At 40.2% G+C, this 12,142-nt stretch overlaps 1 protein-coding gene across 4 annotated transcripts in view; it reads right to left on the reverse strand.

The window, feature by feature from the left end:
* SNTG2 (syntrophin gamma 2) overlaps positions 1-12,142 on the reverse strand; it is a 229,470-nt gene that overhangs the window by 66,716 nt on the left and 150,612 nt on the right. For all 4 annotated transcript variants that reach the window (XM_082215564.1, XM_082215563.1, XM_082215562.1 and 1 more), the window contains exons 7-8: positions 10,511-10,598; positions 5,809-5,900 (exon numbers count right to left, since the gene is read on the reverse strand). In XM_082215564.1, the coding sequence (XP_082071690.1) occupies positions 5,809-5,900; positions 10,511-10,598 (180 nt within the window). The remainder of the gene's footprint in view (positions 1-5,808; positions 5,901-10,510; positions 10,599-12,142) is intronic.

The raw sequence follows: 12,142 nt of genomic DNA on the forward strand, positions 1-12,142 counted from the left end.
AGGGGTGAGAAAGAGAGAGAAGAGGACCCTGCAATTAAACAAAACAAAACAAAGCAAAACAAAAGGCACACTGCTCAAAACAGAATGAGAAACACTGAACAAGTTTTTCAGCAGGGGTGAAGCAACCAGTTCTTGTAAAAACAATAAAACTTTTTTTTAAGTAGCAGAACTAATCAGACATCTTTTCTGCAGCAATGTGCCTAATGCTTAAACGAGGAGGAAGAAAAGAAACTCATGGAATCACAGTCGGTTAGAGCTGTCAGCTTTTCATATTCTTATGATAAATGATTTGCAGTACTTGGGCAAGTTTCTGTTTTAGTTCTGTGAATGACTGTGAAGCTCTATAGAGGAAAAAAGTGAACAAATTCCTTATGTTGTTTTTAGTAATTTTAGTAATTTATAAAGCTCCAATTAAGGCTGCCTCTGGATGGAAGAATCAACACATAGCCATACATTAGAAATTCAGATTCCTAGGAGTAGAAATCTTTTGCTGAGTATATTTAAAATAATTGTGTACAGTTGACAACACTGGCAGTATTAAAGTACATGCAGCAGTATAATAAATGTTGAAGTGATGTAAGATAGGAATACAGAATTAGATGGATATTTCAAATTATGCAGGAATGGTGGGAAAGTTAAATGAACCTTGGAAGGGGAGGGAGGGAAGTCAATAAATGTATGGTATAAAATATGTTTAATTTGTAATGTGAAATTTGAAAATTTAGGGGGGAAATAAAAAATTGAGATTCCTGAAATATTTATTTTGTCTAGTGACAATGAATACAAAGATTACAATCCTTTCTTGTAAACAGGACTGAACAAATTTAAGATTCTATGAGAAATGCTTTTACCATCTGGAAGTTGAAATGCGACTTTGCATATAATTAAGATAGTTTGCATATTATGTCCATGGATATGTTCAAAGGCAAAACTAATGAACATTTCCCAATCGTTTTGGCAAAAATCTTACTCTGAATTAGCTAATCTGTATTAGGAAACATCGGGGGGGGGGGGGTCAGTCCTGGAAAAAAATTGCCTATCGACTGAGAAATCGTAAGATCTCTTCCACATTCTTGCTTATTTTCAACTTAGATTTGCAATGAGGATTTTTAATATTCTCAAAATTCTTATCAGTGCTAGTGGAATTGGGATTAGGAAAGAGCTTTTTTTTGTACCAGGTACCACCAATACTTTAAACATATGGAGGTCAGGAGTAGAGCTAGCAGGCACCACCCTCAACCCCCCTCCATACCCTTTGACATACTCTCCACAAATCCTGCAACATTCCCCTACCGAAGACAACTTTGTCAGTCCCTGACCCTCCACTGCAACACTTGCCTATTTATTTTATTGCAGGAGTAGGGATCCTCTTGACCAGGGTCTGCACCCAGCCCTCAGCCTAATTTCATGTGGGTTTGGGAAGCCCAGGGGGAGAGGAGGTGGCTGGATGATGGAATTGGCTTTCTATTAGCTCCACTAGTGAACTCACCTGTTGGAGGAGGAAATGGGGAGGTTCTACATGAATTTCCCTCCTCCTCAGGCACAGTTAACATTTGGCAGTGACAAGCTTCACAACCCCCAAGCGCTAGATGTAGGACTTATTTTACACCCATGAATTTTGCTAAGGCAAATCGCTGTAGCTCTGCGGTAGATCGTCTGCTTTGAATGCAGGTGGCATCTCCAGGTATGGCTGAGAATGTCCCCTTCCTATTGAGACCTGCTGTCCACCAGTGTAGACAACACTGAACCAGATGGACTAAGAGCAGAAACACAGGCAGTTTCCTGTGTTTCTAGACACAGCCTTTTTCTGGGTGTTCACTGCTTCTTCTGGATCAGGGGAATAAATTATTGATAACACATTGGCCTTTAATATCCTTGATTAAAAAGTAAGCTTTTTATAAAAGAGGGGAATCCGATTGAATCCCTGTTTAATTTTTTAATATAAACCATTTTAATTCAAACAGTGAAGGAAGTTTTTAAAACACAAAAGAAATGACAGGGATATGTATAATATTCACATAACTCTATAGCTAATATAGACTGATTTTTATGTTGTATTCATATTTTCCCTTTGTTTCGTTGATAGCCTTCACTGCCAATTTAGCCATTCATTCAGTTTGCTTTACTTGAAAAGTGGAAGCCTTGCAGAAGTGCAGAATTTTTTATAATTGTGCCATTTCTGTAAAACCAGTATTTCTATCGAGCTCAAAACATCTGTAGCAGACACAAACCCATCCTGAATATCAGTGCCTATTCTTGATAATAACCTTAAATACAGTTAATCATAGCATTTCTTCGGTATGCACAATAATTGTTTGTTGGTGCCTGAACAGTATTCTCCCCCCCTGGACTTTTGAAAAGAAATCCTGGTCATTTCCTGTGAATAAACATTTTACTTTTAAATTCCATTGAACATTGTGTCCACAGGTGTCTTTCCTGCCCTGTTTCAGAGAGGGAACCAGTCTCCAAGTCCTTAAATCTTTGTATGATCCCCTTTGATTCATTCTCTCTTCTCTCACCTTGAATGCTATTAATCATCTGGCTGTCTTTGGCCTTTCCTTTTCACATCTTGATCCCAGCACTCCTTTCAACCATTCCACATCTGGGCTTATAGCACTGGCTATAGCGCTGAATGTCAAGCTTTCAAAGCTTTGATTGTCATCCTTTCCAATTTATGCTCAGTACAATCTTCTCCCCCTGTAGTTCCATGTCTTTAACAGCCTTTCCTCACACAGCCTTGTGACTCTTGCTCCTTTCTAGAATATTACAGTGGTACCTCGGGTTAAGTACTTAATTCGTACCAGTGGTCCGTTCTTAACCTGAAACTGTTCTTAACCTGAAGCACCACTTTAGCTAATGAGGCCTCCTGCCGCCGCTGCGCCGCCAGAGCATGATTTCCGTTCTCACACTGAAGCAAAGTTCTTAACCCAAGGTACTATTTCTGGGTTAGCGGAGTCTGTAACCTGAAGCGTATGTAACCTGAGCTACCACTGTCTCTGACATCTTCTCCCTTGCAGTTCTATATCCCTCACTTGTTCTGTGATCACCTGCTACACAGGAAGCTGCCTGCTACTGAGGCAGACCGTTGGTCCATACTCTCTAATCTTCATGGACTGGGGGAGGAAGGGAAAGGAGAATGTTAGCCGCTTTGAGACTCCTGAAGGGGAGTGAAAGGCGGGATATCAAATCCAAACTCTTCTTCTTCTTCTTCTTCTTCTTCTTCTTCTTCTTCTTCTTCTTCTTCTTCTTCCAAGATTTCGTATGTCTCCTTTAGTACTACCTGGAGATTCCATGGATTGCACCTGAGACATTTTACATGCAAAACAGTTGCGCTTCCACTGAACTGCAGCTCTCAGTGAAATCCATCCTTCATGTTTTCAGCTCTTCATTCCAGCCACTCCTTTGGCAAAGCTCTCCTTTAACCATAAAAGTTTATGGTGCAAATAACGTAGAAATTCCAAATAAGATACCCAAGATTTTCATAAACTGCTAAAGTAGTATGTGCTGATATTAGAACTCCCACTGCTAAATTCTACCCAACAAGTTTCAGGTATCAAGAATTTCAGGGGTTTTCTGTGCCCCCACAAACCTCCTCTATGGCTCCTGTGGGTGATACACAACAAATACAACCATGTTTTCTGTATAGTGATTACAATTCATATTGGGTAGCCAGGCCACCTGAAGAAGCATCGCACTCTAGTTTTAGACTCAGTAGTCCTCTCATCGTGTACAGGCAGTTGTCTGCCTGTGCTAAGCTCATGACTGTGCACACTACCTAAGCAATGTTTTCTCAAACTATGTTGTGAGTATGTTTGTTTGTATATGTACATATACATACAGCACAGGGGAAGCCAACAATTGGGTTAGTACTTCTTCAGTCAAAGGCGTCATATTGCCCGCCCCTGACTCAGAGGCCTCTGCCCTAGTGAACCACAATTAATCCATTCTGTAACTGCTAAGGCAGGCAGACCCCTTTATATGAACTGACTTATCGAAATATTGGAAATAATAAATGAGGACAGAGTTCGCAACTGAGGTAGAGCTGCAACTCCTATTTAAGACTCCGTCTGAGAATGTCAGCTGCTGAAGCAACATCTGAGCTCTGCGCTTATAGAAGGGGTCAGCAAACTTTTTCAGCAGGGGGCCGGTCGACTGTCCCTCAGACCTTGTGGGGGGCTGGACTATATTTTGAAAAAGAAATAAAGAAAGAATTCCTATGCCCCACAATTAACCCAGAGATGCATTTTAAATAAAAGCACACATTCCACTCATGTAAAAACACCAGGCAGGCCCCACAAATAACCTAGAGATGCATTTTAAATAAAAGAACACATTCTACTCATGTAAAAACACACTGATATCCGGACTGTCCGTGGGCCAGATTTAGAAGGCAATTGGGCCGGATCCGGCCCCTGGGCCTTAGTTTGCCTACCCATGGTTTATAGTCTCCAGCTTGAGGTTTCCATGGAGCGGTCCATGGTACCATTGAAGTTTCCCCTACTTCTGGGATTATTGCTCAAAACAAATATGACTATCTGTTGCAACCTCACTAGACTTACTGATATCTGCAAAGTGGTTTAATATCAGTTGCCTGTCTTTAGAATGCCAAAGGAGATACAACAACTGTTTTTGAATTTTTGAAGTGAGATTTCAGTACACCAGCTATTCTTCAGGCACCAGCTGTCGCTAGCTCAGCTGACAGGACCAGGGTGGTAGTTTGGGAGGATTTCCATTTCAGATATCAAACATTTACGTTATTAGACAAAAAATATGCCCAGTCTACATAGATATCAGTATCATAGTTACAGCTGTTGAAACGAAAAGACAGCTTAAGCAATATTCACATTCTTAAAGAATCAGGTCAATACAGGACCTGGTGTGATAAACTCTGAAAATGCAACAAGGTGCTCTGTTTCTTTTCCCTTTTTTAAAAAACCTGGGTCAATTCTGGGGGGAAAGAATGTACATGAAACAAAAGATACTGCACCATTTCACTGAACAGATGACATTTCCTAGGGGGAAAAATATTGCTGGTAACTGACATTTCTAAACCTCCTTATCTGACCATTTGATCACAGTTCAATCTGATAAATGCTGCCTCATGCTTGTGCTTTCAACAAACCACCTTAGAAGCTGAAGCCACTTTCATTTCCAGGCATTTGAAATCTTGGCTTTTGATCTTGGGGAAATAGACATCTTCCACTTGTTCAAATCTTTTTGTTTCTGATGAAGGAAGGTTGTGACTTTTCTTCAGGGCCAGATAAAATATGAAGTATTTTTGCTCCAGTTCTATCCCCCCCCCCCAATCTCTCGGGGGTGTGTGTGTTCACCTATATCTGGCTTCTCAAATGCAATGGAGCTGAACACAGAAGACTCCTTTTCATTGATATATGAAAGGCAATGTCTTTTAAATTTAGTGTGCTTTCTTCTCCACTTGCTAATTGGGTCTCAGCCTGGGCTGCCCCACCCCTGAATCACCAGGCCTTGGTAAAGTATACCCATTCTCTCCACTGCATGCTTGGTCCCTGCGATATTCTTTCTCCTTATTTTTCTGCTCCTCTTTTAATGACACCTCACTCCAAATCTTTGAACAATTCCCCCCTGAACATTTTCTCAACTATTCAGAGTCCTGATACAGTAAACTCCAATCTTCTCCTCTTGCACCAACATGATCTACTCAGACCATTATATGGTACTAGAATAAACATTATTGAAATTTGTTAAATGGCAGAAGCCACATTTGTTCTCCTGAGACTCAAGTCACATAAACTACACGTGCAACTAGGCAAAGTGATATAAGCCACTTACTGTATTTGTTGAGTTTCCATTTAAGTGTAAACCACTGTCAAAGAGAGGGGAGGACGTGCCACTGCTGTGATCACTTGATGGTCCAGGGGAACCTAAAATGCAGCATATTTTTTAAAAAAGTGTTATAATCTGTTTTCATCAGTGGAAAGTTAATGCATATGACTGAAGAAGAATTGCAGTGTATATGTACAAAATGGTGAGTTCATCCAAATATGTACACCATACTGTATATACAGTGCTTTTTTCTGGGGGGATGCTGGGCTCCCGCTGCTTGCGGAGAGTTGCCTGAATGCTGAAGCCTGCGCGCGCTCAGCTCAGCGTGTCCAGGCTTCGCGGACCTCTCTGCAAGCAGCGGGAGCCTGGCGCTGGGCTCCCACGGCTTGCAGAGAGCTGTCTGTTTGGGGGCTGGGGTCGGGGGAAGCTCGGGCCTGGGAAAAAAATAACCCCCTTTATTTCCCCCCCAAAAAAAACTAGGTGCGCCTTATGGGACGGTGCGTCCTATAGGGCGGAAAATACGGTATATCTAGATCTATATCATCTATATCTATATGATTTAACTAATAGTTTCCACCATGTTCTATACATTTCTTAGCATTAAAGACAGAGAAAACAATAAATAAAATAAAAAATGAATTGGACAGTAGTCTAAATTTCTTCACTGAGCTAATGAGATCACAGAGTTTTGCAGCAGATATACATGTCAATCAAATGCATGGGATGGCATTCAGTGCTGCTCAAGTGGACATGTAATTCTCCCAATGCTGCGCCTAGACTGTGCTGAAGTCAGGAAAGCAATACAGCGCCACCCACGTGGCCCCACCAGCCGCTACCGAGATCAACTATTCTCAAGGAAGAACTGCCCAAGGCGTTTTCTGAAACCCAACTGGTGATGTAAGGAACTTCAAACTGATTTAAGAATTGGCTTAGAGGTCTCCTCCTATGTGAAATCTAATTAGTCTACTCCTTTTTTCCAAAACCTTAAAAGTCACCCCAGGTTGAGGTGTAAGAAGCCTGTCATCTCAATGAGCTGAGCCTCTGGGTGTATTTAAACATTTTAAAAGTTATTTCCTTTTCTTCTCCACATTAATTTATAATCATATTTACACACACACACACGGTATTTTATTTCTTGCAAGAATGACTTCATTATGGATCATATGACCTTCCCTGTCCATTTTTTGTGTGTAGTGCCCTCTCTGTAATAACCCCTTCATTTCCTCCAATTCTATCTCTTCCCTCAAGAGTTTAGCTTTCCTATCATGCTCTAGCTCCCCACCTATAAGCACAGTGCAGGGGAGCACACACTACCAATAGAAAGCGGTCAAGGAAGGAAGCAGCTCAATTATGAATCTTTTCATGCAAAAGGTCTCAGGTTTGAGCCCAACCCAACTCCTACTACCCTCCTGAGAAAAACCCCACCCTCCCACTATATATAAGGGTCTGGAGACTTCTGCTTCAGTGTATCTGAAGAAGTGTGCATGCACATGGAAGCTTATACCAGAACAAACTTAGTTGGTCTATAAGGTGCTACTGGACATAGAGCCACTACCAGTCAGTGTGATTGACAGTACTGAGCTAGATGGATCAAAAGTCAGTCTCTCTCTCTCTCTCTCTCTCTCTCTCTGTGTGTGTGAGAGAGAGAGAGAGAAAGAGAGGGGGGGGATCTGATCGGAAGGTCCCCAGGGGGGTACTCAAGGGAACGTAGTACCAGCACCTCCTTCCACCTCCCTTTTTGGTTAAAAAGTGTGACACTTACTGTAACAACTTCATGGTGGGTATTGACACCTATTTTTCTAGAAAAAAAAGTACTGTCTCCGATTCTCACACAGACACTCTATTAGTTGTTTGTATAAAAATTAGTTGTATGCCACTTTTGGGGGCCATTGCCCACTCCATGTGGTTCGCACAGCATAAAGACACAGTATAAAAAATAATAATAATTGCAATAGCAGTAGCATTAACAATAATTTAAAAACATAGTACAGTGGTACCCCCACAAGACGAATGCCTCGCAAGACGGAAAACCCGCTAGACGAAAGGGTTTTCCGTTTTTGAGCTGCTTCGCAAGATGAATTTCCCTTTGGGCTTGCTTCGCAAGACGAAAACGTCTTGCGAGTGTTCCGATTTTTTCCCTCCCCCCCTTTTTCTAAGCCACTAAGCCGCTAGTAGCCTTTTAGCTGCTAAGCCTTTAATAGCCGCTAATCCACTAAACCGCTAATAGCGCTAATCCGCTAAGCCGCTAATAGGGTTGCTTCGCAAGACGAAAAAACCGCTAGACGAAGAGACTCGCGGAACGGATTATTTTCGTCTTGCGAGGCACCACTGTAAACTTAAAAAATAAAATAATCCTGCAGACATAGAAAGCTATTTTAATATTTATAAGCTTGTCTAGCAATGAAGTGAAGGGAGACTAAAATAAATAGATTTTAATAACCTGCTCAAACGTTTGTAGTATAGCATCTCTCTCACTCTCATACATACACAGACTTGTGGGAGAGAGAGCAGGGCATAGAAATAGACTTCCTTAACACTTTTTAAAATCCCTTCTTTAAAAAAATCTCAATTGCATTCATATTATAAACTCCAAATTATATTGTTTTGAAAGCTGGTTTTCCCTTACTAAAACCACTGACACCAAAAATTATTCCTTTTTCTTATTCATTGTTAGATAGAATGGCATAAGTAATAAAAAAAATCTAGCGATGTATTTCATTTACAGAGAGTGAACTTAGAACCCTTTTTTCTAAATAAGCTGCTTGCAATGCAAAATACTTTTAATTTTCCAAGCAATAATAGCAGTGATGGTAAGACGTGATATCACCCTTCAAGTGGTTTTCAGATCACCTCACAATCCTGACATTTACAAAAAAATATTCACACTTCTAATCAACATGAAGCAGAGAAAGATCTGGGAAAAAATCTAGAATCTCGACAGTCTTAGATGCTAAACTGTTTCCATCTTAACGTGCTCACATCTGCCTCCATCCTTCTTTCTGGCTAGGTGATACTCTCAGTTTTAACTTTAAGTATCTTCTCTCTCCTAATAACTTTGATACAGCCAAAGATGATTTATTGCTAAACACAAATAAACTTAGCACTCAATCAGTTTCTTCATTTGTTGATTTTTTTAAAAAAGACACATAAACCAAAAATATATGACTTATGACCCAAGAAGCCCAATCCAGCCTACAGGGCTGATACTGTGTTTGACAACTGTCCTGTTTTTGTACTCTACTTCCGGGTAGAGAGCACACATGGCTAGTGGGATGTGTTCCTCTTGATGGATTGTGCATGTATTGAAGTAAATACTGAATTTATCTTAGACGTACCCAATTTTTGGGTGAGATCAGTGGTGCTGGATTGGCTCCACACTTGCACCATGCCCACCTCATTACTGCCTCCCTCCTCCCCATCTAGATACTGGTAAACAGCAGTGACTCAACCAACCAGAGCTTAGGTGCTCCACCAAACTGTCCACTCTTGGCTGAGATCCAAAGATCATTTACTTGGTCAAAGGACCTTACTTCCAATGAAAGACACTTCAAGACCACAATGATAGAAAGAAAACAACAACTTAAAAACACTGTTTCTTAAAACATATTACCAAAGCCCAGAATCAAAAATCCTAGAGTCCAACAGATAACTGTAAAACAAAATATTTATTTCCACCACTCCTTAAACTTGGGGATCCTCTTACCACATATTTATATGCCAGTAACTAAAATCAGTATTTCCATGTGCACATTACACCATTAGCCTCAATGAAATCTATACTGGATCCCTAATTTCTATACTTTCCTGGATTGCTGATTATAAATTTATATATACATCACCCACAATGAGTAGTAGGGCTTTTCTGGTCTGAGGATCTGTACACGTTTCACACATATGCCTGAGAAGATGATCTCTCTCCCTCGCTCTCTATGACAGTGGGTATGATGGAACTTTTCCCAATAGTCTGCTTTTGACTACTTTCAGTTGAATCAGGAATTTATGGGTGCACGCTGCCTACACACTGCAGTATTTTTACCTTCTCTGTTTTCATAAGCTTCCCCGTCTTTGGCAGTGAAAGCTAATTAGTGGGCTCTAGTCTAAGAAACTTCCTGCACAAATCAAATTCTGAACCATTTTTAAATAGCTGACATGGCAACCTGGCTGCAATTTAACAGAATGATTATGATTCTTAGAACATACTTGTTAAAAAAAAAACACCACGAGTTTGATGCAATAATTACATTGAGCTCAGCTATATGCAGATAACTCCTGTTAGTTTCAAAAGCACACAGAAAATCGCAGCACTGCTGCAACCTGATTCTTTGCATGTGTGCAGGAGTGGGCAACGACCCACGTGGCTGTGCTATGTTTATAACTATTGTTATTACATAGGTGGGGCTTATCTTCCGAGTCTTTCCTACCCAATCATACTGCTCTTCCTCTTAGGGGCCAGTGATTGGGTGAGAAAGATCCATGACACAAGCCCTGCCCATGTGGGTTACAATACTCATACATGTATCACAGGAAAGTGGCTTGCATGCATGCCTAAACATATATAAACATTAAATAATATAGCATTTCCATATAGAATCTTTCCTGAACTAAAGCATTCATGAATGAAATATTGTTTGTGCGCAACTGTCTGCTTGTTATGAGAAATACCGCAGGGAGGAAAGTGTTTTGCTCAGATCCATTAATTTTCCCTTACCCAATGGGAGCTTTAGAAATGATGGAGCTTCCCTGAGGTACTGAACAGTGATGGTAACTTCATCGCCAGCATTTCGCAGTAGATGCACCTGTCAGTGTGACAAATAACAGCTACTTTATACCAAAGAAGAACCAGCCACAGAGAGCAAAATAGTGTACATCAAAAAAGCCACATCTTCGTAGTTTTGTCAGGAATCCAATATTCATGCTTGCTGCTGGAATGAAGAATATATTGAGGGTTAGACCACAAAAATATAAATGACAAAGAAAAGAATACCTACAATAGCTGGAGAGTCTGAAAAAATTAAATTTAAAGAGGGAGCTGTGTTTGCATAGTGCAAGGTGGCCGAGTGGGAATGACAGCCTTCAAATACAATTCTGATAATACAATTAGAGCACAACCCAACCAAAGTTAAATACTTAACAATCTCCTAGATTTCAAACTGGTAGTGGAGGGGAGGAAATTAAACAAATGCTTATCTCTTCCATGCAAATCAACAATCTTAACTTGCTGCATTGTGGAAATTATGTTCTTTATGGCATAATTAGTATTATTTAAGTGCCAGCAAATGTCATTTGAAACAGGAATGTCTTCATGTAACCCCTGAGAGTGTATAAGAGTAATCTGAATGGGAGTTTATCAAGGCATGTATTGTCTAAGAACCACAGACAATTCGCAATCTATGTCTAGTGAAACACGTTCGCCACTACTATTGCCATCTACACATCAATAAATATCTGGAATTATCTACCCAATGAAAATTTTGGGGAAAAAGAAACATGAGCATGCCTAGGTGCCAATCTTAAATGGGAAAAGTGGTATATTTACTGTGATCAGCTACAGTGGGAAGAAGATCTGGAATCCTAGCACACAGAATTATTTATAAAGTAATTGAGTTTAAGTACAGACATGCTAGATTCCACAATGGTTTCATTGCATCATCTTCCAGTCTATCACACCATATCATTACCTGATATTATTACCACTAAAAGGTAATGACTAGAGAAATGCAATATCTGGTTCTTGCAGTGTGATATCTATAATGTAAGGGCCATTGAAACTCTGTGCTGAACTCCGTGATCAATGTTACGTTCTCCATCAGCTTAGTAGTACCATAACTTGTTTTTGCACATGCCAGGAGATATAAAGTGAGGGATATAACTCATGGTTGAACTAGCCACAAATTATCTATTTTGATTGACCATTCTCTAAAGCAGAGAGCCTTTCTAGTCCTGCTACTTGAAACCCATTTGATGGGAGTCTCAGGTGAGATACCCACACAATGAAAGTTGCTTCCAGTACCAGTCACCACACAGAAGAAGCTTAAGGTCCAAAGAGTTTAATGTTGCAGAAGACAAGTCTCAGTAAAGCAGTTCTGGATATAGATATATATATATATTGTAGACTTTTGCAGACACAGATATATACAGATACATACAAGTACAAAGTATCGCCATTGCTCCAAATAAACTCTAGCTATTCAATATGTTAACATCAACTAACATACAAACTAACTATAGGCTAACAAAATAAAAAAATTCCTTCCAGTAGCACCTTAAAGACCAACTAAGTTAGTTCTTGGTATGAGCTTTCGTGCGCATGCACACTTCTTCAGATAACAGGCTAACAGAC

Source organism: Podarcis vaucheri, assembly GCF_965113315.1.
Source record: "Podarcis vaucheri genome assembly, chromosome: 3".
NCBI lineage: Eukaryota > Metazoa > Chordata > Lepidosauria > Squamata > Lacertidae > Podarcis > Podarcis vaucheri.